This window comes from Phocoena sinus, chromosome 10 (assembly GCF_008692025.1).
Source record: "Phocoena sinus isolate mPhoSin1 chromosome 10, mPhoSin1.pri, whole genome shotgun sequence".
NCBI lineage: Eukaryota > Metazoa > Chordata > Mammalia > Artiodactyla > Phocoenidae > Phocoena > Phocoena sinus.
Window position 1 is genome coordinate 4,527,597 of NC_045772.1, and position 26,786 is coordinate 4,554,382.

Consider the following 26,786-nt stretch of genomic DNA (forward strand, 5'->3'; position numbering starts at 1 on the left):
GCGGCACGTGGGATCTTCCCGGACCGGGGCACGAACCCATGTCCCCTGCTTCGGCAGGCGGACTCTCAACCACTGCGCCACCAGGGAAGCCCTGCCTTATTTTTAAACCAAAGACTGAGGTTTTAAACTAAACTGAGGTTATCCCCACCTCATCAAGTTGCCATGAAGAAGTAACAGGTGAAAGGGCTTTATAAACTGTAGAGTGCAGGGCAAACGTGGGCCGTCATCACTGTCAGTGCTGTTGAGCTGTTGGCACGATTACATCCCCCATTCGGTGTCATGCAGAATGAGATAGAGAATCTGTGGCCGGGTGGTTGTAGAGCACGGAGCTGGGCCTGGGAGGCGCGGGTTCTTCTCCTCACACAGCTGCGTGCCTTCCTCCGTGCGTCCCCAGACTCACTAGTCTATAAAGGGCTCTCCCAGTTCTGAAGTTCAAAGCCGGTAGCTTGTGAAAGCAGGTCACTCACTGCAGGCAGAGGAGGTGGCTGGATCCCCGTAGTCCCATTTCGAGCTGGAAGATACCAGTTTTTCTGATACAGCCCATCCTCATTATTCACGGATTCTGTATTACAGATTTACCTACTCAACAGAAATTTATCCATAACCCCCTGAAGTCGTCAGTACCTTTGGTGCTTTTGTGGTTAATCGCAGACGTGTGCAGAGTGGTGGGAAACTCTGAGTCACCCGAGGTAGGTGCACGGTCCCAGCTGAGGTTGAGCAAGGTGACACCACGCCTCCTTGTTTCAACTCATCATTTTTGTGGTCTATATAGTGCCATGTATTTGCATTTTTGTGCTTTTTGGTGGTGATTTTGCTGTTTAAAGTGGCCCCAAGCGTTAAAGCTGAAGTGCTGTATAGTCTCAAGCAAGAGAAGGCTGTGATGGGCCTTATGGAGAATATACCTGTTAGATAAGCTTCGTTCAGGCACGAGCTACAGTGCTGGTGTCCTGGAGTTCAATGTTAATAACCCAACTATATATTAAATAAGGTGTCTTTAAACAGAAACATGTAAAACAAGGTTATACATATCGATCGGTGGACGAAATTGTAACCAGAGACTTGCAGGAACTCAACCCTGTATTTCCCTAGGAGCAGTCGTTCGGTATTTGCTAATTCAGTGTCTGTGGCTACTTTATAGAACATAACTACCATGGATTATGAGAACAGATTGTAAGGACCACAGCCCAGCAGGGAGCAGCCTGGGGGCATGGAGCTGTCCGTGGTGCTGCCCCAGTGAGTGGCTCAGCATCTGGGGCTGCATCTCTCCCCTAAGTCTGTCATCCACTGGATTCAAGGGTCCGGAAATTTGCTGCCCCTGTGGCCAGATGGCAGGGAGACAGGGATGGAGAGAGTCATGGAGATTAGGGAGCTCTCTGTTGGACTGGCGGCTCTCAGGGTTTATGACCCAGGGGATTTCTTGCTGGACAGGTCTTGGGAAAAGCTGGTACTGATTTCACAGGCCACACAAGGGTCCAGTTACCCCTCATGTGTCTGTTCACACAGTTACTGCACCACGTAGTTTAGGGACACTGGCAGGTTTGGGATCCATGACCTCATCTGAGCGAGCCACACTGCCGACAGAGACACACGAAGCAGCAGTGCAGAGGGTCCCCCCGAATGTACATGTGGACAGAACTTTACGGCTTACAAAGGACTTTCGTATTGGCCTCTCCCCCCGCCCCCCGTCCTCACTGTTGGTTCTGGGAGGGTGGCAGGTTAGACCCCTCTGACAGATGGAGTTCCTGGGATCCAGAGGGGTGCACTGGCCACCTGGTTGGGGGGCAGGAGAGTCAGGGCCTGAACTCAGATATGTTTGGCTGTAGATCCACACGCTGTACTGTGCTTCCACGAGTCTGAACTCTCTCTGTGACCTTGACCCTTCCTAGCTTTTGGACTTGGACTGTCTCCTATCCCACCCTCCTCTCCTCCCTCTGAAGATGGGGAGTCCCTTCTCTGTCCCCCTCCTCTCACTTTAATGAGCCTTATGACATTCATCAAAAGTCGTACATTCATGGGAAAAAGTGGTGTCATCTTACTATTAAAAACATTAAATCCAGGGCTTCCCTGGTGGCGCAGTGGTTGAGAGTCCGCCTGCCGATGCAGGGGACGCGGGTTCGTGCCCCGGTCCGGGAAGATCCCACATGCCGCGGAGCGGCTGGGCCCGTGAGCCATGGCCGCTGAGCCTGCGCGTCCGGAGCCTGTGCTCTGCAACGGGAGAGGCCACAATAGTGAGAGGCCCGTGTACCGCAAAAAAAAAAAAACCAAAAATACCCACAACATATTAAAAGTAAAAACAAAGAAAAAAGAAAACATATTTCCTGTGAGGTAGAGCAGCTCCTGCCTTTCGGGCGTGTGACGTATGTAGTTGTGGTCAGTGTGTGTACAGCCTGAGCTTCCGCTCTTTCACCAAACGTATTACACGCATTTCCATGTACCTACTTGTCTTCATAGGCATCCTTTTAAAAGACTGACGGAGATTAGGTTTAGTACACACAGCATAATTTACCTGGATTGAATGTCAGTAATTACAGAATATTACTTTCTTTTTCTCCTTCCTTATTATTATGATTATTGTCATATTATTTGCTCTCACTGATACAGAGAGAATGTCTTTCTGCAAAAGGCCTTTATTTACTTTACTCCTATTTTTTCTTTTCCATAAGATAGATTCACAGAAGCAGGAAAATGCTCGCTTGCTCTTCACAAAGGATAGAGTGATTTTTGTTCTCTAGCCATATATGAGAGCTCCCAGTTCAATGTACTCTTCCCAGCTTTGGCTCTCGTAACTTTTTATCAACTTTATTGGAGTATAATTTATGTAAAATAAACTGTGTCCGTGTAAAGTAAGTAGTTGGATGAGTTTTGATGGTTGTGAAAGCACCACCAGAAACAGAACGTTTTGGGGCAACTCCCAGTCTGCATCTGTCACTGTAGTTGTACCTTTTCTGAAGCGTCATGTGAACGCGGCCCTTCAGGTGTAGCTTTTTCTGTGCCTGACGTTCACTCAGCGTGATGATTTTGAGATGTATCCGTAGTGCAGTGCGGATCAGTGGTTTGTTCTTATTGCCAGGAACATTGAGTGGCTACGTCATGTTTCACGTGTACCTCCTCCTGGTTTCCAGTTTGGGTTTACTAGGGACAAAGTGTCTGTGAACACTTGTATACCAGTGTCTGTGCCAGACACATGCTTCATTTCTCTTGGGCAAGTACCTGGGAATGGCTGAATCACTGGTAAATATGTGTTTAACTTTGTCGAATCTGCCGGTTTTCCTAAGCGGTATTTTTTTTTTCTTTTTGCACTCTTTTTTCTTAAATTATTTATTCATTTATTTATTGTTTTTGGCTGCGTTGTGTCTTCGTTGCTGCGTGCAGGCTTTCTCTCGTAGCAGCGAGCGGGGGCTACTCTTCCTTGTGGTGTGTGGGCTTCTCATTGCGGTGGCTTCTCTTGTTGCAGAGCACAGGCTCTAGGCATGCGGGCTTCAATAGTTGTGGCACACGGGCTTCAGTAGTTGTGGCACGTGGACTCAGTAGTTGTGACTCTCGGGCTCCAGAGCACAGGCTCAGTAGTTGTGGCACATGGGCTTAGTTGCTCCGCGGCATGTGGGATCTTCCCGGACCAGGGCTTGAACCCTTATCTCCTGCATTGGCAGGCAGGTTCTTAACCACTGCACCACCAGGGAAGTCCTAAGTGGTATTTTTAAAATACCAAATTTGCCTTCTTAAAAATGACAACTTGGGGAATTCCCTGGTGGTCCAGTGGTTAAGACTTCATGCTTTCAGTGCCGAAGTCCCGGATTCGATCCCTGGTTGGGGAACAAAGATCCTGCAGGCTGTGGGGCGTGGCCAAAAAAAAAACAAAAACAAAGGACAACTTGTTCTTTCAATGTGAATTTTTAAAAACTAGTGAGATTTATATTTTCCCACATTTTTGTTAAGTGGTTATGTTTCCTTTTTGGCAGTTACCTGTTTTGGTGTTTTACCCATTTATCTATTGGGCTCTTATGCATTTTCTTTCATAACTTGCTATGATGTGAATTCTTTATTTTTTTGGTTTGTTTGTCTATTTATTTATTTAGGCTGCATTGGGTCTTCGTTGCTGCGCGGGCTTTTCTCTAGCTGCAGCGAGCGGGGGCTACTCTTCGTTGTGGTCCGCGGGCGTCTCATTGCAGTGGCTTCTCTTGTTGCGGAGCACGGGCTCTAGGCACGCGGGCTTCAGTAGTTGTGGCACATGGGCTTCAGTAGTTGTGAGACGTGGGCTCAGTAGTTGGGGCTCGCAGGCTCTAGAGCACAGGCTCAGTAGCTGTGGCGCGTGGGATTAGCTGCTCCGCGGCATGTGGGACCTTCCCAGACCAGGGCTCAAACCCGTGTCCCCTGCATTGGCAGGTGGATTCTTCACCACTGTGCCACCAGAGAAGCCCCGTGAATTCTTTATTACATGGACATTAGTTATTTATTGTGAATTTCCCTCCCCTGGTTTTCATGTTCCTTTTGATTTCAGCCATGCTTCTCTTGGGCATGAGGGGAAGTTTGAGTGCTTGGGGTCGGGGGCAGCTCTTGACCTTTGCGATTTCTCTTCTGGCTTTAAACTGGGTGTCCTGGGTGTGGCCGTGGTCTGCGTGTCTGTTCTGCCAGCGTCTCTGGGTGTGGTGCCCACGGCTGGTCCTGGCGATGGTTCTAGCAGGCCTCTCCCCACCTCATGGGTGAGAGAGGCAGGTGCGTGGGGTTTCCCTGAGAGAGTAGAGTTTCTTCCTACTCAATGACAATGAGTTTGTCATTGGTACTGAAGTAGTTACGCTAATGATAACATCCGTGTGGTGTCCACAGCTGACAGCGAACGTCTAGCCCCCCTGTTTCTTTCGGAGCGTGTTGGTGCTGGGTCTCCCAACCTGCACCTGCCGGGCGCACAGGGGCTGCAGGTGCTCAGAAAGGCGGGGTCGGGGTGGGCCCTGTCTGGACGCCCAGGGGTCTTCTTAGCACATGTGACAGGCCCACCTGCCTGTGGAGCCATTGCTTTGAGCCTGCCTGTGGAGCCTGGGCGAGCTAAGTGAGGGGGCTGCAGCCCTCGTGTCGTGTGGTGTTTGGGGCATCTTCGGAAGATCTTTCTAAGTCAGGGCCCTTGCGACTGAAATAAAGTGGCAAGTCCATGCCCTGTGTCCTGCGTGGGGCACCCAGGCCTCAGGTGGACAGTGGCTGGGCCACGTCCCTGCTGTGGTCACCTGGACAAGTCACCCACCTCACTGAACCTGCTTCCTGTTAACTTGGGACAACCCATTTATTCACACAGCATTTATCGAGCGCCTGCTATGTGCCTGGCTCTGCTCTGGGCACTGAAATCTGATGGTCATCCACACAAGTCCCTCCTCCTGAGGTGCTTTCATGCAGTGGGGGACAGACAGCAAACCGATATGAAACACCAGTGGTGATGATGGCAGTAAAACAAGGTGCTGTGACAGGGAAGCCCCTCGGGCCACATTTAATGTGGTGTCCGGAGAGGCTCTCTGAAGAGGTGAGAGTCGTCTAAGCTGCAGCTGGAATGACAGGAAGGAGACGCCTGTGCAAAGGCACCGGGGCAGAGAATCGGAGGGGGAGGAGGCCAGCAGGGCTGGTGAGCAGCGCGAGGAGGGGCTGTCTTGGAGAGCTTTCTCAGAACTTTGGGTTTTATTCCGAATTCCCTGGGAAGGGTCTAAGGGGGGCAGGGAACGATCTTTAAATAAAGATCCTGTGGCTGTGGTGTGGAGGGCAGACTGTCGGATGGGAGTGGAAGGGGCAACCAGTGCATTCTAGGGGTGATGGCACCAGCCCGGGTGGGGAGCTGGCAGTGAGGGGGACTTTCTGATGGCCACGTGGGCTGGAAGCGTACGGGGGGTGGGCTGGTCCCCTCTGAGAGGTTGTTTGGGAGTGGCCCTTGGGGGTGGGGGGGCCGGCAGCCGGCCCGGGGTGACCTTCGGGCTGGGCGCCAGCAGCCCCTGTGTGAGCTGAGCCTTTGTGTTAGGAGGAAGTACTGGCATGCAGTCTGCTTCAGACTCTTGGGACCTGCAGACTCCCTCACTAACCGGGCCGGATGAGCTGTGAAGAAAGTGATTTTTCAGCATTTAAAGCAGGGACACGGGACCCCTTGTGTGGCCCCCACTGGGCCAGGCCTGGCGGCACGTGGAATCCTAGAGAATACAGTGGCATGCACTTTGTGCCACCTCCAGCACTCCACTCCTGCAGGCAAACCCTGCATCCTCCCCCAACCCCAGAACCCCTCCCTCATCGCGCTCCCGGGGTTGCCAGCTGCCTGCTAAGCGCTTTGCATTCGTTATCTGGGTCCAGCATTTTCCAAGAGTGTCAGCGCGGGGGTCTGACAGGTCTGAGGACTTGGCGGGTTCTAACTCTGTGATCTTGGCCTCCTTTTTAACCTCTTGAGAGTCAGCTGCGTCTGTGAAACGGGGCAGTAGACGTAACAGAATGCAGGCAGAGTTTAGTGAGATGATCTGCGTAGCTCTACGTGGTGCTCACTCAACATGGCAAATGTGTAACAAATCGTAACCATCTGGGTGCCTGAGGTACCTCGAGGTTCCTTCTGCCTGCAGAATAAACAGAGAGTGCCGCCCGAGGGGGGCAGCGCTTGACCCTGAGTGACGCTGATGGTGAACTTGTAATTCACTGTGGCAGGTGGTGGGGACTGGAGACCTGACCCACTGCTTGTCACTTCTGTACCCCCCGCGGGGCCAGGAAGCAGTCGGCGTGGGCAGTCTTTGAGCATTTCGCCTGATGGGCCTTCTGCTGGGCTTTGGGCTGAGGGAGCTGCGAGTAAACAGAGTCACGGGAGAGTTCCTGTTTTGTTCGGAATAACACGGCCCCTTTGCTTAGTTTTGTAGGGGTCTGTAGGGGCGTGAACTGGGCGTTGCCTGTCGAAAAGGTGTGTGGCAGGAACGTCCGGGCGGTGATGCAGAATGGTGCGGACGGCGGCGACATTCCACCTGCTGCCTGCCAGCTTGCGGATGCGGCCGTCAGTCCTGTGGCCTCTTCCAGCCTTTGCCGTCAAGGCTGATGGGTGGCCTTTGTCTTAATCAGGCTCGCTGACCTGGACGCCTCACTGACGAGGACCCTTCTGTTTCCCTCGCATGGGAGCCAGGCAGGGCGTGGGAGTGGGCGGGCTGCAGACTGCCCGTGGCAGCCCTGCAGAGGGCAGAGGGCAGGAGCTGGTGTGGAGCCTGGGTCTCTGGTCATGGTGATGTAAGCAAAGGCTGGGGTTTTCTGCCTGCGGCTCAGTCTTCCAGAGCCTGATGGCCGACTCCCTGGAGGAGGGGGCATGGGCTGCAAGTCAGGGGGCCTGGCCAGTCCCTGTGCCACCTGTGGGGACAAGGGAGAGCCCCGCATCAGCGGCCCCCAGGTTCCCGCCTCCAGGGTTGGGTTAAGTCAGGTCCTTCTAGGACCCAAGTGCGAGGGCTCAGTCACGGTGGTAAAGCAGTTTCTGGAGAAGAGAAAGAAACCAGGAGCAATTTAATATCTTGGGTTTCTAAGAAACAGCTCTGCAGCACATGTTGGAATTTTGTCGGATCTGTGTAGACACCCGCCTTTGTGGGTCCCACTCTGTGCCAGGCGCGGGCTCTCCACGCCCATGGTCTCAGTCTGTGTTCACCCCCAGAAACCTGGGGTCAGAGAGGCTGCGATGCTTGCCCGCTGTCACGTGGCAAGTGCAGAGCTGGAGTGGAAACAGTCCTTCCTACCAGAGCCTGTGGGCTTTTTCTCCTTGTGTGGGAAAGAGTACCGTAAAGATTTATCATAAAGGAATCCTGTTTGTAATAAAAAGAAGTCAGTCAGTCTGGCATGCCGAGAGGCTCCGTGGCGCCAGGGTGAGGGTAGGGTGGACGTCCTCCCTGCTTCCTGCCTGCCGCTGAGCGTGGTTAGCAAAGGGGCAGCTGTTCCTTTAAGTCGGATTCTCCGTGGGAGCTGCGGCAGCCTGGGGTGGGGATGGGGGGAGGGAGGTGCCTGCCTGACAGATCTCCCATCCTAAGCCCTTCCGGCTCCCAGCCAGACAGCCTGCCCATGACGTTCCCTCTGATTCCGTCTTTCCTTCCCCACCGAAGCTGCTGATTCATCCACAGGCTGGAGTCCACTGTGCCATGGGGGGCGGGGGGGGAGGGTCTCGTGGCCTTGAGCCTCTTTGGGTGCCCCGTGGTGGGGTGTGAGGGAAAAGGGGGCTCTGAACATCACACAGTCCTGGCTGCTTTCTGACCAGAAACACAGGTCGGGGGCGGGGTGGGGGACAGGGCCCGGGCCCGGCCAAGGTCACGGGGCTGGGGCCAAGTTGACCCATCCTTCCTCACTCCTCTCTGGCCTCCCTGTGCAGGGTGCTTCAAGGATGACCGTATCGTCTTCTGGACTTGGATGTTCTCTACCTACTTCATGGAGAAGTGGGCCCCGCGGCAGGACGACATGCTCTTCTACGTGCGCCGGAAGCTGGCGTACATGGGCAGCGAGGGCGCCGTCGACGGGCGGAAGGTGAGTGGCCCCTCGGGGCCCAGCCAAGCCTCCCTGGAGGTCTGCTCTTCGTGTGAGAGAGGGGCTTCCCTGCAGTCCTTGTGCGAGTCGAGAGGGGAACATGGTGTTCATTTAGCACCTGCCAGGCTTCAGGAACTGTGCGGGGATGGCCACACGCGCGTCCGATGGCGGGATGCACTGGGCTTGTGTAGATAGACATCATTATTAATCTTCACCACGACCCTGGAAAGCAGCGATTCTCATCACTGTAGTACCTTGGAGGAAACACGGGCAGAGGCTGGGTGATGTGGCCGCATCTCATAATTAGTAACTTAATGGGGGAGCGAAGATTTTGGCCCCAGCGGCTGGGGTCCTCCCTGGCGCGGGCAGTTGAGCCGGCTTGGGGACGATGCTGGCGCCTACCAGGCCCTGAGCGCTCACCACGCCCCCGACACGGTGCTGAGCTCTCTGCCTCCCGATCTCGTGTCTTCCCAGCGACTCAGCAGGGCAGGGGTTATTATCCCCGCTTTACAGAAGAGGAAGCCGAGGGCTCACAGGTGGAATGAGTCGCCTCAGGTGTTTCATCCGCTAAGTTTGTGTAGAGCAGTTGATCGAACAGACTTTGCATGTTTTTCAGAAGCTTTATTTAGTATTTTGTAAAATGTTTTAGCAACCTGTATGCCAAACATGGAAATACGTTGCTTCCCTTTAAATACACGGAAACGGGAGTGCCGTGGAGGCAGGTCTCTGCAGCGTGCCCACCGCAGGGCCTGCAGCCCCGGGCCGGGGCTTGTTACCTGGGGCTTGTGCCTCCCCTGCCGTGTGCCTGCTCTTTGAGCCTGACGCGTGATGGGTTTTCTGCAGATGGACAGGCCTGGTGCCCGCTGCAAAGGAGGCATGGTGGCTGGCAATGCCGGCGGCCGTATGGCTGGTCTGGCCGGGCTGCATGTCATGCAGGAAGGCCCAGGGGCGGGCCAGGGTCCTCTGGTGTCCATCTGGTGTCTGCAGCAGCTGGCTGTGTGGCCGCGTTGTCACTGGGGCCAGTGGGCACTGGGACCCTGAAGTGCGTCGCGTGGCGCCAACACAGTGTGGCAACTGTAGTGACCAGAATTCGGGTTTTACCCCCAGAGCCCTGCGAAGCCACTGAGCCTGACGAACCGGCGAAGCGGACGTGGTCAGAGTTCCATGTGGCAGGCTCTCGGGCGTAGGTGGGGGAAGGGTTGGGGGGCGTCAGAGTAGAAGTGAGGAGCTGCCGTGCTGCGCCGAGCCGGCGGAGGGAGGGGTGTCGGGGTGGGGCCAACTCCGAGGAAGGCCCAGGAAGTGGGCTTAACTAGCAGGGCTTCAGGTGATTGAATGTGGGGCGGAGGGAAGACTTGGCCTGGCAGCCAGGTCTCCGGCTTGGGCCCGGGGTGAATCTGGAGGGGACACAGGAGGAGGGCAGGTGTTGGACGGGTTGAGTCGCAGGTGCCCGTGGGACATCCAGATGGCGGTGTCTTCCAGGCAGTGGGTTTCCTGTGTGAAACTGAGCAGAGAGGTCAGGGAGGAGCTACAGATTTGGGACCATGGGCACCAAGATGGCATGGGAAGAGGAGGGAGCCTCGGGGGAGTAACAAAGAGGCCTAGGACAGAGCCCTGAGCCAGCCTGATGTGGGAGGGACCAGCTGGAGACCTTGAGCGACTGGCTGGAGAGGTGGAGGGCTCCAGAAGTGGGCAGGCGTGGGGATGCAGGACGAGAGGGGGACGGGCCATTGGATCTGGTGACCAGAGACTGTGGCACAGGCCTCGCCTGCACGGCCTTGGTGCTGGGTGGGACCCGAGCCACACTCAGTGTGGGCAGGGGGAGCCCTGGGAGGGATGGAGGGGTGGAATTTGGGGGCAGGTATGGGTAGAGAGGTCCTGAGCTGAGCGCCTTCGGGAGCCTGGTCCAAGGTCCCCGGTCACCACATCCACCCTTCCGGTCCAGCATCATCTCCCCCTACTGGCCTTGTAACCTAGTCCAGTCAGCTCCTCTCTAGGGCTCAGCCTCTCCTGGAAAAGGGGGCCGGGTTAAGGCCGTCCCATCGCACACACCTGGGGCGCCAGAGGTTTGGGCGATGTGACCACACGAGTCCCCTGGCAGAGGGCGGTGAGAGTCTTGGGTGCCTCGGAGCCGGTGTCTCCCGTGATGGGCACGCTGTCCTCTGTCCTCGGCACAGCTCTGGGGGTGCAGGCACTGCTCCCTCCACAGTTCGCCAGCAGGGAGACTGGAGCCTGGGGGCAGACAGCCGGGAGGCAGCAGGGCTGTGGGCTCCGACTTCTGTCCGCCACCTCTCCGGCCTGTTGGCATCTGCTGGGATTCAGATTACAGATGACTTTTTTTTTTTTTTTTGCAAAATCTTGGTGTTTTCTCAAAGGCAGGGAGACCAGAGGCTCCAGTAAGGACTGGGCACATCTGAGACTCTTAGCTGTGCCTTGGATTTCGGTGCCTGGAGAGGCCCTGGCTCTAGTCAGGGAGGGTTTTCTTAGCCTGACTTGGCCTTGAATTCTCCAGGCGGGCAGGCGGGAACAGGGAGAGGTCAGGTCTGCGTGTTCCCAGAGTGGCCGGGCAGGGAGGCGAAAAGAATGGGCAGACGATGGTCTCTTTCTCCCGGGGAAAGAACCCTGGACTCAGGACTGAGGAGTTTGAAGCGGGAGGCCCGGAGCCACGTGCGAGCTCTCCTGAAGGTTGGGGGCTGTTGAGGTCAGGGGGGAGCCTGAGTCCATGGGAGTGTGTGGCAGTCTAGCTGTTCACGTGCTGGAATGTTCCATCGAACACCTGCCGTGAGCTCTGTACAGATGCCTCTCTCCCAGCACTGGGAGCACAAAATGACTCAGACTTGGCCCGGTCCTCGGGGAGCCCGCAGTCTGTTGGGATGGACAGACAGCGTGGCCAGTGGCACGTGGAGCCGTCGGTGCTGTGATGGTGGGAAGAGTGCGGGTGTCTGGGGACCCACAAAGAGGAGGAGGTGACACCTGGCCGGAATGTTGTAGGACAGAGAGAGGGGACGGCAGTGGACTGAGGACATTCGTGTGGAGGGACCGGCACAGGCAGAGCGGGAGGGGCGTGTCAGGCGCACATACGACGGCGCCCTGCCGGGCTGGGCCATGTCACATCTGCCGGTAGTGTTTGGAAGGCAGCCGGCGGGCAGCGATGTGGCGAGATCCCGCAGGCCTGGGGGTGCGAGGTGGGCAGGGAGGGGGAGTGAGGAGACCACACAGCCGCTCCCAGGCAGCTTCTCTGACCACACTGCTCAAAAGAACAGAAAGGCAAGCCCCTGGCAGGCGTGAGGCGGGCCCTACCGCAGCGCCTGCGCGCTGCGGGTTCTCTGCGGCAAGCCCGGGCTGCCTCCGGCCCCCTCCTCGCCCTGCAGCCTAGCGGTACCCGGTCACCATAGCAACCCCAGGGCTGCCGGCGCTAGGCCAGTGGTGGAGGGTGGATGGGTGGACGGGCCGCCTGTAGGCGAGGTGAGGAGAGCAGCGTGGGCGGCACAGGCTGCTGGGACCCCCCCCCCCACCCACTGCAGGGCCTGAGGGACAACCTTGGAGGCTGAGTTCTCGGTGAACTCTGGGTCGCATAGCTAGAGAGCCCAGCAGTAAGGTTGGAGTCCACGTCTGTGTTAGCACCTGGCGGGTGCAGTGGTGAGGGAGAAGACGGCCCCGTGGGGCTGGGACTCACTTCTGCCCTGGGCCTCGCAGCTGGCTGAGGCCGAGCCCGAGGTGGAGGTGGAGGTGTACCGGCGGGACTCCAAGAAGCTGCCGGGCCTCGGAGACCCTGACATCGACTGGGAGGAGAGCGTCTGCTTGAACCTCATCCTGCAGAAGGTACAGGGGAGCCGCGGGGCAGGGCTCCAGGAGGGGGGCTGTCAGAAGGCCCCGAGGGACAGCAGACCCCTCCACACCCCCGTCCTGCGCTCTCTTCCAGCTGGACTACATGGTGACATGTGCTGTGTGCACACGAGCTGATGGCGGGGACATCCACGTCCATAAGAAGAAATCCCAGGTGAGCCCTCTGGCCGCCCCGTGTTTACTTGGGAGGCAAGTCCTCCTGCTGCCTTCCCTGCCCCGAAGTGAGCGTCCAGCTCCAGAAGTCCATTCAGCCCCCGGGGGCCTACGTCCTGCTCAGGAGCGCTAAACCAGTCATCCCGGACGGCTTCTTCCCAAGTGGCAACCTTGAGCGTGGCCTGGCTCTGGGCAGTGTGACCGCGGTGACCTGTGCCTTGGGCAGCACACTGCACCCCACTGAGTGGCTCCTGGTCTGGGTGCAGGGCCGGGGCCACACTCAGTCCTTCGCATCTCCTTTCTTTCAGCAAGTGTTCGCATCCCCCAGTAAACATCCCATGGACAGCAAAGGGGAAGAATCCAAGATCAGCTACCCCAACATCTTCTTCATGATCGACAGCTTCGAGGAGGTGGGCTTTGTCTCCCTCTAGTTCCCCCTCATCAGGGAATACGAGGGAATACGAGAAGCTTTTCCCTCAGGCCCCACACGCCTTCAGAAAGGCGGTGGGCGCTGGGCTGGGGTTGCGCTCTTCCTGCTGTTTGACTCGGGGCAAGTGAGTTCACCTGGCTCAGAGCCTCGGTTTCCTCATCTGTAAAATGGGCATCAGAGTCGAAAGGTCAAAGAGCTCATGAATAATGGGAAAATGCGCCGTAAACGCCTACAGAGAGTGCTTCCCAGGCGGGAGGAATCATTGTTATGGCCCTTAAACTCTGAATCAGGGCCTCCACACCTTGGGATCCTAGGATGTCCAAGATGGCTGGGGCTCTAGAAGTCATGTGGACCAAGCTTCTATTTTAAGGTTGGGAAAACTGGGGTCCAAGGCAGGTGACTCGACTGGGAAATGTGGGGTGCCCGGAACCCAGCTGCATCCCACTTGCGACCCTGCCAGCTCCTGTCCAGCCACTCTCCCCTGTCGAGGCCCTGGCAGCGGTGCCAGTACCCACCGGAGTGGGTCGGGGCCCTGGGAGGACTCAGGAAGAAGGGGCCTGTGTTTCAGGGCTCTTCTCGATTGGATTGGTGTGTTGAGGCATCTCAGGCTCGCACGGCTCGTCCGTGGCAGAGCTGAGATTTGAACCTCAGTCTGTGTGACCTCAGAGCTCGGCCTGTACGCTGGCCCCCGGGAGCGGTGACTCGAGCAGGGGCGGGGTGCAGAGTCCCCCGCAGGCCACCCTGGCGGTCGGGCGGTCCATCCGTCGGGCGCCTGAGCTGGTGCCTGCACGCGAGCCGTGAAGCTCGGGGCGGGTGGGCCGAGCGCCCACAGCCGGGGTGGAGGAGATCCTAGAAAGCGGGCCAGACGGTCCCCGTGGACCGTTTAACTCCCTGGCATGAGGAAGAGTGATGGGGGCAGTGTCCTCCCGGTGGCCAGGGCGGGTACGTCCTCTTCCGGTCCCAGAGTCACTGTTATCAACCCCACCCCCTTGTAGACGCTGCCCCCACCCCGCGGTAGCCTGTCCGCCTTTCTGTGCTGGTCTTGGTGGAGCCACGGGGGACCTTGAGCAAATACCCTGACATCTGTGGCTCAGCGTTCCCACCTGCAAAGTGGGAGTTCCTGAGCAGTCCGCCCTGGGCCAGTGAGAGGGTGCTGGGCCGGGAGCCGGGCTGCGGCTGCGTGGTGGCAGCTGGCAGGCGACGAACCCGTCTCTGCCTCGTGCCCCACCCCAGGTGTTCAGCGACATGACCGTGGGCGAAGGAGAGATGGTCTGTGTGGAGCTGGTGGCCAGTGACAAATCCAACACATTCCAAGGGGTCATCTTTCAGGGCTCCATCCGCTACGAGGCGCTCAAGAAGGTGTACGACAACCGCGTGAGTGCAGGGCGGGTGCAGGGCCCAGGGGCAGGCACCCCCTAGGCCCCCTTCTGCCCTCGCCCGGCTCGGAGCTGTACCTGCCCCTCCTCGGAGCGCCCGCAGCCCCCCGGAGCCCCCTTAGGCGGTTGTGTTGTGCTCTCTACAGCACGTCTCAGCCCACTCCGGCCTACTCCGGACCCCGAGGGAAGACCCTCCTGGGATTAGCCCCTGCTAGACTGAACTGAGGGGAGAGGAGTCCAGGTGGACGGGCCGCTCTCCCGCAGCTGAGCACTGTCCCGAGGACGTCCTCTCTCTGGAGCCTGGGAGGAAGGGACAGGGGAGGTGGTCTCAGGTCCCACTGGGCTGGGGCTCTCTTCCCGGCCTGTGCTGGCCCTGCGTGGGGCATGGTCATCGGGCTGAGAGGGGCATCAGCCGGGGATCCCCAGCGCCCCGGCACTGCCCTGCCCCGTGGGCGAGCCCAGGTCAGCCAGGGCTCGGTCCCCCTGGAGGTGGGCTGGCAGTCCTCAGGGGCTGCTCGTGTCCCCAGGGAGCGGGCATCCCTACCTGCCTGACTCAGGCCCTCTCCCACCCGTCCACAGGTGAGTGTGGCTGCCCGCATGGCACAGAAGATGTCCTTTGGCTTCTACAAGTACAACAACATGGAGTTTGTGCGCATGAAGGGGCCACAGGGCAAGGGCCACGCCGAGATGGCGGTCAGCCGTGTGTCCACTGGTGACACGTCCCCCTGCGGGACCGAAGAGGACTCCAGCCCGGCTTCGCCCATGCACGAGCGGGTAAGGGCTGCGTAGCTCGGGGAGGGGCCTCCCGTCCCTCAGATCTGCTTCCCACCGTCTCCCTGATCCTTACAGCCCCCGGTGAGGTAGGTGTCATTATCCCCAGCCTTCTGGGGAGGAGGCCGAGGTTCAGAGAGGGCAAGTGACTTGCCCAGGGTCGCACAGCAGGTTAGCGCCTGGGCCCTGAGCTGCCGCTGCGGCGGGCCTCTGTCTCCAGGGTCCTGGCGCCTGCCTCAGTGGACCTGCTGGGCGAGTGTGGGCACGTGACCGGCCTTCCCGGAGGGTGAGCCAGGGGTGAGGAGGAGCCAGCCTCCCCTCCCGCCCCGGCAGCATCAGCCGGAGCGCGCAGAGGCCCTGGGGCCGCCCAGCTCTTCTCTCTGCCCGGGCCACGTGTTCACAAGGTGTTGTGCACCTGAACTGCTGGGAGGCCACCAGCAGCCCGTGGGCGGGCCTGAGCTTTCGTGTCTGCAGGCCTGGGGACCCAGGCTTGCCTGATTTACCTGCCCTGTCCCAGGTCACATGGCTCTCGTGTGACAGCACTGAGCCTTTGAGCCCTGCTCTTTCTAGCCACTGTCCTTCCCCAGGGGTGGGACGCTGAGGTCAGTGGCAGCTTTATTTGCAGAGCCTCCAGGGGGCCCCAGGGCTCAGGCAGGGGCAAGTCTCCAGCCCGCTGGCTGCTTTGCCCCAGTTGGGTCTTCAGAGGGGGCAGCTCGGAGCTGGGCGTCTTGGACGAAGACAGGGTACTGGGGGCACCTCCGGGAGAGGGGCTGCCAGGGGGCTGGAATCCAGGTGCTGCTGCTTGTGTGAACTGGGACAGGTCTCTTCTCCTGAGCCTCAGTTTGCTCATCCAGAAACGGGGTGAAAACACCTGCCTCCCGAGGTGCTGGGGGCTCAGAGGAGCCGCTGAGCATCAGATGGGGCCCTCAGGTCACAGCCGCTGTGCGGACGGCGGCTGGTCTGCCTGGGAAAATGGCTCCTGAGCGTGTAAGTCACGCGTCACTGCTGGCGCGCCTTAGACGGGGGAGCGCGTATGTGAAATACTTCTAATTCTGTAAAATTACGTTCACCTTGCACATCTCCAGGTAGTCAGATGGCGGTTTTCCTTCTTTGTATGTCTTTTTTTTGCTTTGGAGTTTCTGCAGTGAATGTGTTTTATAAGCAGAACAGAAACAATAAATGCTCTTTTTTGTGATGATGGGTGAGAGCTCCAGGCAGGGGCCTCTGTTGTCTTGGGAATAGTGGTTTACCGTCGAGATAAGGAGGCTTATTCTTCTCCTTGGTCCTAAATTGCCCACTGAGGCCCTAACGAATGTGTACGTGAAACCCCTTGTGACGACGTGGCCTGGGCTTGGGCTGGACAAACCTGGGTGCCCGTTCCAGCCACTTGTTTGCCGAGTGACCACAGATCGGTTACTAGACCTGCCCGGGCCTTGATTTTCCATCTGTCAAATGGGGGTGATGATCTTTCTCGCTCAGGGTGGCTGCGGGGGTGAAGGAGACGGTGCCTGGGAAAGTCCCTGGCCCATAGTAGCAGGGAGGCCTGGGGTCAAGGGGAGGGCCTTGCCAGGGTCACGCAGCTGTCAGTGGCAGGCCCTGACCTCCCAGGACTGCACGGGCCCCCTCCACCTCTGTGCTCACTGTCGCTTGTCCCCTCCCTTTTCCAGAGGGGTCGTTTGTAACCAGAGCATGACAAATGCAGACTCTGTGTGTATTGTGGTTTCTGGTGTTTGTTTTTTATCTTTTAAAAACCTTCCCTGGCTTGTGGGAGGACCGTCTGGAGCCCAGCGGCCGCCGGGACTCTGGTGGATGTCGGAGCCGTGACGAGGAGGCTGATGGGGCTCCCGAAGTCTCAGTCCCAGCTCGTCTTGTTCCTCAGATTCTTGTTTGCATGGGGAGGAGGGAGGAGATGGGCCACGTTCCCTCTGCCTGGAACGCCCTTCCCCCCCTTCTTCACCTAGCGAACTCCTACTCGTCCTTCAAGACCCAGCTCAAGCGGCATCTCCTCCGGGAAGCCTTTCCTGATTTCCCAGGCTGTTGATTCCTTTTGCCTCTGTGCTCCCCTGTATCCTGTGCTTCCGTTTTTCTGTCTCAACAACAACATTCGGTCTGTGGTTGTCAACTTTTGGGTCTCTTGCCCCCAGCAGACTGTGAGCTCCTTGAGGGCAGGGACCACTGTCACGTGCCTGTCTGTCCTTAGTGCTACCCTGAGTGGGTGTGGAGAATGGGTGGTGACTGGCAGTGTGGCTGGAAGAGAGGAGAGGAGGAGATGGAAGCATGGACCGCTTGGCCACTGCACGTCTATGAAAGGATGCTGGGAGAGAGGGGGGATGGGACACAGTAGCCAAAAGAAGAAATCAGGGTGAAGAGCATGGCCTTAGGGGCAGAAGACCTGGGTTGCAACCCGGTGTGGCCACCATCCTGCTGGGTGACCTCGGGCACGTCAGGGTCGCTGTCCCGCCTTAGTTTCCTCTTTGTCAGATGGGCTGATGCCGGTTCCCGTTGTGGGAGGTTGGGAAGGTTCGGTGCTGTGGTGGGTGCTTGAGCCGCGTCAGCGGCCAGGCTTGCTTTGGGCTCTGACGACCCTCTGACTGGCGTTTGAGGCCCACAGGAGGGCAGCCCGGTCCCTCCCGGGGCAGCGCTGGCAGCCAGCACCCGCTGGGCCCCAGCAGGGCAGGTGTCCTTGTCGTCCGAGGCGGGAGGTGGGTGGGCACTGGGACCCCGGGTCGGTGGGCCACTCTGGTGACTCGCCCCTTGTTCCCAGGTGACCTCCTTCAGCACTCCCCCAACGCCCGAGCGCAACCACCGGCCCGCCTTCTTCTCCCCGTCCCTCAAGAGGAAGGTGCCCCGCAGCCGGATGGCAGAGATGAAGAAATCTCACTCGGCCAACGACAGCGAGGAACTCTTCCGGGAGGATGACGGGGGAGGTGACGCCGCCCCTCCCCGAGCTGCTTCCTTCCCCCATGCACAGTTAGGGGGCCGGCCGTCCCGGGCGGGGACGGAGCCATGGACAGACAGACAGAGGCCCACCGAGGGGCGCCCCCAGCCCGGCGCTCTCAGCGCTCAGCGTGCGAGGCACAGCTGGCAGTCTGCACTGATTCCAGGGGTTCAGAGCCTTCCCGACATCACTGTCTGCCTGTTCGGCCGAGCGGGTGGGGGAACGCCTGCCGGGTGCGGGGAGCTCCGTGGTCCACATGCACATGCTGTCGCCTCAGGTCGCTCTGGAACCCCGGGTGGGGGGGGCATCCCTCAGGGTCTCTCCTTGTTCCGTGCGGTCCCCTCAGGGCTCACCTTCCCTCCCCGAGCCCGCGGGCCTGTCCGTCTGGCAGCCTGCTGGGCGTCTCGGCCCGGATGTCGCAGAGGCCCTGGTTCTCAGCCACTCAGTGTGCAGTGTCTCCCGGCTGGCCTGCACCTTCCCGCTGCTGTCTCTGCGCACGTGGGCCCCGCTGTCAGCCAGCCGTGCGGCGGGGCGGCGGCTCCGTGTTCGTCAGAAGAGCAGCGGGAAGCCATCTGAAGGAGCTGGGCTGTGGCGTTGAACGGTCCTGACTGGCAGGACCCAGAGGCAGAGGGCCTGCTGGACGAGACCCTGGCCAGGGCCAGGAGACGCCGGCACCGGCCTCAACCTGCTCTCGAGTGAGCTTGGGCGAGCGCCTTCCTCACCTCGGCTTACTTCCAGACCAGCAGGAAAGCACTCGTAGCCCCCATCCTGCCTTCCCGGGCGACCCGTAGATTGGCCGATGGTGACAGGTCATCCCAGCCTCACCCCCATGGCCTCCCAGTGACAGACAGTACCAGAGGGGAGCAGCGAAGTGACACAGTGTGGCGATGGGCCAGACCCCACAGAGGAGACTTTCCAGGACAGAGAAGGGGGGTGTCAGGGAGGGCTCAGAGGGGTGGGCCCTGAGGGGCAGGATTGGGCTGGATAGGCAGGAAGGGGCACTGGGTGTTGCAGGCCGGGGCGATGGGGCGCCCAGCAGAGGGTCGAGCTGGGCCAGGGAGGCGCCACCTGGAATGGGAGGTGTTCTCCCCGCCGCCTGGGCCTGACCGGCCTTCTCCCCTCCAGCCGACCTGCACAATGCCACCAACCTGCGGTCTCGGTCCCTGTCCGGCACGGGGCGCTCCCTGGTCGGGTCCTGGCTGAAGCTGAACAGAACAGACGGGAATTTCCTTCTTTATGCACATTTAACCTACGTCACTTTGCCGCTGCACCGGATTTTAACAGGTAATTTTGACTTTGTGTGGGACCTCTGGGAAAACCATGGCCCCTGAAGGTGTCCCCTTGGGCCGTGCCCTGGCGCCCACCCCGTTATAGTCGAGGGGGAGGCAGAGCTGTCACTGACGGGCCGCAGGGCGGTGCCAGGCAGTGGCTCCAGAGCCCCCGCGTGAGCCCCGTTCCCCGTTCCCCGTGGCCTTGCCAGGCAGTGCAGCTGCTCCAAGCCCATTCGTTCCCCGTCTGCACGGAGGGTGGTCACAGCAGTTACCCGAGGGGTGGAAGAGAAAACGCCCGTGAACGACGTGGCGTGCTTCCTTCATAAATGGAGCACTGGGGGTGTGACCACCCGCGTCTTCCCCGCCGCCCTAGACATCCTGGAAGTACGGCAGAAGCCCATCCTGATGACCTAGCCGTGTGCGGGGCCCACGCGGAGCCTCCAGCCCTGCCCAGTCCTGGGAGTGCTGCCAAGTGCCTACCTGTCCACCGTCACTGGGGTCTTCCGGGACCACCCAGCGCCGCAGCCGGAGCCAGGTGGGACCACTCGACTCCCGGGGCCAGGGCCAGCTCCACCAACACCAGCCCAAACTGAAGTGCCTCGTTCTCCTCCCCGCTGGCTCTGCTCCTGCCCACCCACCCGGCACCCTCAGCCCGTCTCTGGAGAACCCTCTGCACCCAAAGAGGACCAGAGATGCCAAGAGGCATAAGAGAGAGCAGAGGAGCAGCCAGCATCCAGAGAGAGTCCAGCCCTACGGACCCGACGTACGCATCCCGACAGGCGGCAGGCAGAGACCACTGGCTGGGGGCACGCAGTGTGTCAGACTGTCAGCACTTAAGGAACAGTGCTTTCAGATTTTGTGACACTGTACCGATGACCTTCAGCATCCAAGTTAGTCCCGGTCGTCTGTCCTCCCTCGTTTACTCCTGGTTGTAGATGGGTTTCCACGGGGAGCGGGGAACACGGCTGTCTGATGGTTTTGCCCTGGGCTGGGAATACCTCAGCCTGTGCCCGGTTCCAGACAGGCCCCCATCCTGCCAGAATGGCCTTTGCTTCCAGCCAAAGAGCATCACCAACACACACACCTCCAGCTTGGAGACAGCCACCCCACCTGCGCCTCAGCTGGCGTGGCCTGCGGACTTTGGATTCTGAGGGCAGGAGAGAGTGCTTGGTAGCCAGACAGGAGAAGGGTGGGGTCCCTGCCAAAGGGCGAGGAGGGGTCTGCGTTCTCCCAGGAAGGTTCCAGGCAGAACCTCCGTCCTCTGGGGCCAGGGGAGGGGATAGGGTGTTTCATCTTCCCTGGTTTCTTAGCGCTTATTTCCTTTGAATGGGCGTGCTGGTCCCATTTCTCAGACCAGTCACTGAGGCAAAGGGGAACTGGCTTCCATGTGGCTTGTCAGGCCCCGTTCCAGCTTGAGGGGTTTCCACCTGTGGTGACACATTGCGCTCTTCTGAAAACCGTGAGCCCCCTCGAGAACAGAAGCGTTTCCCCTGCCCACGGGAATAAGCCGTCAGCTGGGTCTCTGCTGCTCTGTTTTGCTTGCGTCCTCAGGAGTGTTTGAAGGGTTCCTGGTGTACTAGGGTTAGAGATCCTCTGGGGGAGAAGAGCGAGAGGAGGAGGGGCGCGTTTTCCCGTCCGTTTCCATTCTGCGCGTTCTAAGGGTCTGCGCTGGGCTCCGGGAACTGGGGACTACTTTGGGGCTTCTCCAGATTTTGTATGCTGTTATTAAAAGCGAGCTACTGCATTTCATTCTGCCTCAGTTTGCCCACCTGTCGATGGGGCTGATACCACCTACCTCACCGCAGTCTCCAGGGTCCCGGTGCACGACCGGGTCCGGGCGAGATGGCCAGCCCTCCTGCATAGCTCAGCTCAGGGCACGTGGCAGACCATCGGGACGCTCACCCTACCCCACACCCCGGTCACCAGGCCGGGGAGGCGAGTGGTGGGGTCGGGGCGAACGTTCTTGCCTTCTCTGACAGTGCCCGGCTCGTGCTCGGCTGCATCTCAGCTCCCCGCACAGCTTCACGTTCCAAAACTGTGTCTCAGGGCGGCAGGGTCAGGTCACGCCCCAGAGTGTTGGAGCAGAGAGAGCCTCAGGGAGCCGTGAGCCTGGCCCGGTGTTCCCAGGTGCCAGGTGAGTGTTCTCCGGGGAGCCCAACTCTGCAGCCACGTCTGTGTCCGAGGCGGCTGAATTACAGCTTTTCCTTCAGGCTCCTTTTCTTCCTGGGCTTCTGGGGTCTGAAGACTCTGGCTCAGTTCTTGGGAGAAATGCAGCCCTAACGTGTCTGCCGCGGAAGGATGAGGTAGTTTCGCACGTGGGCAGTGCAGCCGCCCTCCCCGTTCTCATGGGGGAGGAGCCCGAGAAGGGTCCGCCCACACTGGAGCCAGAAATCGGCTCCTCCTCAAACGTAAGTCCTGCCTCGAAGGGTAACTGAGGGCCGGTTGCAAGGAACGCGTTCTCGTGCTTTGCGGAGCTTAGACGTGCGGGCCACGGCGGTCTTAGAGATCACGCCTCACTGGTAAAGTGCGTGAACGTAGGTAGCACCTGGCATGTGCGGGCACCGCGCTAAACGTTTAGCTGCTGTCAGCACCCGCTTCTCAGAGATGAGGGAGCAGCCACACACGGAGAGGTTGGGACAACGGGAGCCCAACCCAGGCGTCCGGCCCCAGTCGACACTGAGCCTCGACACTGCTGCCCCAGGACTGATGCACGAACGTTCCGCGGAATCGACCTTTCTCAGTCTTAAATCCTCCAGAGGCTACTTCTGACACTGAACTGAAAACATGCTTAGAGGCACTTGGTAACTAGGCAGTAAGCTGTTACTCTGAGTTTTGCTTTTCTCAAGGTCACAAATGACATCAGAAACAGAGTGACAAGTGACGGGGCCAGAACCGGGGCCCCGACGTCCCAGGGCGTCCTGGTGTTGACACGTCTTACTTCCTGTAGGGCCGTCTTGCGTTTTCTGGGAACACGCCTGTCTCTCGTATAAGGAGGGGACAGCCAAAGCGCGTGAACATCTCTTAAACGGGAATTGGAATTAAAGTGCGGTTTTCCTTTGAAGAAACCTGTAACCTCTAAGCTTTTTAGGACATTAATAAGAAAGTTATCTTCTTTTTAGAGTCAGACCCGTGTCTTCTCTGTTTCCATCTCCTTCAGCACCCGAAGGTCCAGGCAGTGTTTAGTCTCCGTTCCGATGTCTGATGGAAGGAACTTTCAGTGGTCTGTGCAAACAGCCGAGGCTTGTTATTTCAAAAGAAGGATATTATTTTTAAGTAACAGAGAAGTAGTCAAAGAGAAGAAAGGGCAGAATATTCTAAAGCCAGTCAACCTGGAGATAGCGTGGGTTTTCTGGCGAGTCAGAGCCTTGCTAACGTTCGGGTTTCTCAAGGACTGTGAACAAATCATCAGAAATCAGTTAGGTTTCTGTCAATGATAGTAACGGCAGACAGGCATGTTCCTGGTGTGATTTTTTTTTTTCAAAGAATCTAGCTGGAATCGAACCAGGACCTATTTTTGCTGTTTTAATCACAGACAAACTAGTCAGTAGAGATTTTTGAAGAATGATGTGACAACTTTATTTCTTAAAAGACGTTCCAGAGGAAGTCCCTATGCAGTTGGTACATTCTAACGACTGACCTCTGAACAACATTCGACGTTATCATAACGAGGGGGTTTTAAATTGCCGGCCAAAATTCTTCAAAGATTTACCTTGAAAATATAGATTTACCTATAAAACTGTCAACTTTTTAATGCGCCTCGGTGATGGGTTTCACTCTGATAATTCTGTTCGGTTTTGCAACGTAGCTGGAATTCAGTTACAAAACCAAGTGTCTTTTGCCAGTACACTGGTTAGTCCTGCGCAGGCCTTCTCTCTTCTGCGTATCAGACAGCAGAATTCCTTCCCTTCAAAAAGATAGCCGCCCTAATGGGACACAGACTCCACCAGGGATGTGATGCTAGCCGACATCGGGCCCTGGAGCTGGAGTGGAAGTAGCCTCTGGAGGCGTTAGCAGCCCCCCGGGAGTCGGGTGATGGGTGCACTGGGGCTTCTTACCTTTGTTCCTGTTCACTGACGGACGTGATCCTCAGCGGAGAAGGAATCCTGCAGCCCTTCGTCTGAGCCCCGGGAACAGACAGCCCTGGACAACTCCTCGGGACACCGCACAGAAGCCAAATCACTTGAACACCGAGTGGCCTGGGGCTGGGTTCGGAGTCCACAGCGGGTAGAGCCTCAGAAGCAGAGGCAGCCAGCCGCGTGGAGCCATTGGTGTTTAGTTTTCTACTCTTCCCAGGGCAGGCGGGCATCTTCGTGGCTGCGGTTCCAGCCCTGAGCTCAGTAGATGAAAACCAACAGCGACGCTCCAACGCTGCTGAGCGGCTGCCAGCGTCGTCTTGAGTCCCCCACTTCCTAGAAGGTTGGACGATTTAGGTGTATATAGCAATCTTTTGTGGTCTCCAGACGAGTTGTGTGTGTGAGAATATGTAAACCTGCGAAGAAAACCTGTTGAGATTTTTCACTACTTCGAGGCCTAACTAAAACGATTTCTACAAAATATATTTTAGCAGAAACACCAGGACGGCATACACTGACTATATTAGGATCTAACTGGCAGTGCTGTTCCCATAAGCACTGTCAACAGCTTCTGGATTAACCATCTTCCACATACAAGAGAAATAATTTCTAAGCAGTTGTTTGTGGTTGGCTGCTAGCTGTGCTTTATGATTTTGCATTTCTTTTGAAAGTTGATTTGCATGTTGGGTATTATTTATTTCTTCTCTGATGAATCTGTACCTATTTTTTTCTCCAGTGGGTGTTTCAGATTACAGATATTACAGCAGTGTGCTAATTTACTGATTGAACCTTAATTTCCCCCCAGAGGTGTCTTAAACTTCTTTTGGAGCTTTCATACCCTGGCTTTGGCAGGCCTGGGAGTCAGCAAGGGGTTCTGGAGGCCAGCAGCTACAATTTGGTCAGATGCTGTATTTGCAAAATGAAATCAGAGATTGTTTCAGGGTCAGCTCTCTCAGCCCCTGCGAAGTCAGTTATACTATAAAATTCCCAAGCCTTTGCCGGAGAACCTCTGCAAAGGCCCTGAGGGAAGTGGGAAAGTGACTAGAATAAAAGGAGTCCCAAGTTCACGTTCTGGCAGGCTTCGCATGAGCTACTGGTCTTCTGGAAGGTGGTTTTGGACCGTGGCTGGCTGTTGCCTCCCAGCCCCGGTTCATCGGGTTGACACCGAGAATGCTCACAGCCCCTCAGGCTGACTCTGCCAGAGCCTCCTACTCCGGTTCCTGCAGGTGGAAGCACTTCTCAGGCAGTGGGGCTTTTTCTTTCCGTGGTCAGGTGCACTCTTACGTCATAGGGTGATGGGCACAAGTAAGGCCTAAGACACTGTAGAAGGTTCTAGAAAATGACAACAAAAAGGGGGGCGGTCTGCAAGGGACACTTCCACAAATCTAGAAATAGAGTAAAGGTCATCACAGCACATCTCTCTCAGAAACACCGGAGCCAGGATTCTCTGAACTGGCGTCACCAAGGGTAGCCTGCCCTTCGGAAGGCGTACAGACGGTACCTAGAAAGGAGGCAGTTTAGTAGGTGAAAAAGGCGACTTCCTTCTCACCCAGATCAGCCCCCTTGTTGTTAATAGTGAGGAGGTCCTTTTAAGACAGTCACCCGATTAGTAGAGGTGGGGAGACAGTCTGTACCCTGGAAGCTACACCTGCAGTAACTGCATTCCTGTTCACTGCTTACTCTTGAGGGCTGTGCTGCTGTTTGCGTTTTTATTCTGACCTAGATGCACTTTTAGGAACTACTGTCGTGCCCTGGCTTAGGAAAAAAATGTTGACTGGAAGGGAAAACCTTTGGGAATTTTATACCGGCAGAAGGGGTAAGTGTAAAGTAACTGACTCCAGACAATAACACGCTTCACTGTATATATACGTACATGTTGGATGTGTAAACATGCTGTACTTCGTGCTCGATTGTTAAAATGACAGAACAGCTGGAAAATTTATATGAGGAAGGAAAAATATTTGTTCTGCGGATGATCAAACAAAAGATGTCTTTGCTTTTGCCCACGGCAACATTAAATTCCCTCCTGACTTGGCCTCCACGTAAGCCAACAGGCTTATTAACAAGATACTTCTTTCCTATTTGTGGGTTAAGGGTCTTTCATCCTGGAACCTGACTTTAATAAAACAATTAGACTGCTCAGTTTGAAATACCATGGTTTTTAGTAAACTTTAGTGATTATAATTTAAATAAACAATTTTGCTAAAAAGATTTTAGCCAATTTCAGAAACCAGTGAAGGAAGCATAGTCCTTCAATGGGCACATACATACCTTCAAGTCACACTGGAGGGAGCCCGACAAGCTGCATCTCCTTAGGGTTTTGTGAACTGTAAAGTAGAATCACCACCTACCTTCCCAGATGCAATGAAGCTGGAGACATGTACAAAGGCTGGCATAGTTCCTGGCAACTGTGATAATCAGTTTCCTCCTGAAATATGTGCCCAAAGGGTGTTCCATAGATTATCTTTAAACAAGTCATAAGAGAGCACAGATGTAGCCCAGTGGTTCTCAAATTTGACTTGTGTCAGAAACACCTGTTAAAACCCAGACGGCTGGTGATGAAATATTCTGGAATTAGATAGTGGTGATGGTTGCACAACTCTGAATATAGTAAAAACAGCTGAACTGCACGTTAAAAGGGTGAATTCTACAGTACGTGAATTATACCTCAATAAAAACCAGAACACATGCCTGGGCCCCTGCCCGAGGATCTGGCTGGGTGGGTGTAGGGTGGGGCCCCAGAGCTGGCATCTCTAACAGGTTCCTGGGTGTTGCCGCTGCCGCCCCCACGGACCACACTGCAGACCCACTGCTCCAGCCCGGCCATTCAGCGCAGTGGAGACGCACCCCTCTACACAGTACCTACCCGCTTAGTGTCTTCAGCAGTTTCCGTCAGATGTTGTCAGTTCAAGAAAAATATTTTGATGGGTAACTCAGTCTTTACAATATTTTCTTTACCAGGAGACACCTCTTAAAAACCAGCTAAGTGCTGAATAACTCAGGAATGTTTTAAAGATATGAACCTTATTCTAAAACTTTCAAAAGTATATTACAATGTAATCTGTTAATGCCTTAATAGTGATTTTCTAAATCACCAAAAACTTAAAGTAACATAAACTTAAAATACATTTCTTCTTTCATTTTGATCCTTATTCTTAAAATGTCCTCCTGGACACATCCCAACTCCACTTACTTGTGGAAGAAGCCTCGCCTGCCTCAACCCCAGTCTCTTTGGAGAGCCCACCCAGGAGCCCCTGTCTGGAAGGTTTGCTGCAAGTACTGAACAAGAGAATATATAGAAAGCCCCAGTGCAATGCTTTGCACGTTATCCAACGTAAGATCTGCTATTCCCATTCCAGTTTGTAAAAACGTGAATCCGACAGATTCCTGAATGGCCTGGAATTGGTCTCATCTGGCACGAGGGGTCTGATGATAAAAGGG

At 56.7% G+C, this 26,786-nt stretch overlaps 1 protein-coding gene across 4 annotated transcripts in view; it reads left to right on the forward strand.

Moving 5' to 3' along the window:
* KIAA0930 (KIAA0930 ortholog) overlaps positions 1 to 25,487 on the forward strand; it is a 45,097-nt gene extending 19,610 nt beyond the window's left edge. For 2 of the 4 annotated variants that reach the window (XR_004351875.1, XR_004351876.1), the window contains exons 2-9: positions 8,339 to 8,490; positions 12,184 to 12,309; positions 12,410 to 12,487; positions 12,795 to 12,896; positions 14,150 to 14,290; positions 14,872 to 15,066; positions 17,828 to 19,285; positions 19,646 to 25,487. Coding sequence is in view for 2 of the 4 variants with exons in the window: in XM_032646397.1 (XP_032502288.1) it covers positions 8,339 to 8,490; positions 12,184 to 12,309; positions 12,410 to 12,487; positions 12,795 to 12,896; positions 14,150 to 14,290; positions 14,872 to 15,066; positions 17,828 to 17,990; positions 19,127 to 19,285; positions 19,646 to 19,686 (1,157 nt within the window). In the remaining 2 variants the exon portion in view is untranslated. Of the gene's footprint in view, positions 1 to 8,005; positions 8,236 to 8,338; positions 8,491 to 12,183; positions 12,310 to 12,409; positions 12,488 to 12,794; positions 12,897 to 14,149; positions 14,291 to 14,871; positions 15,067 to 17,827; positions 19,286 to 19,645 lie in introns of those variants that run through there. The other 2 variants (XM_032646398.1, XM_032646397.1) reach the window with 2 other exon arrangements.
* Positions 25,488 to 26,786: the final 1,299 nt, after the last annotated feature.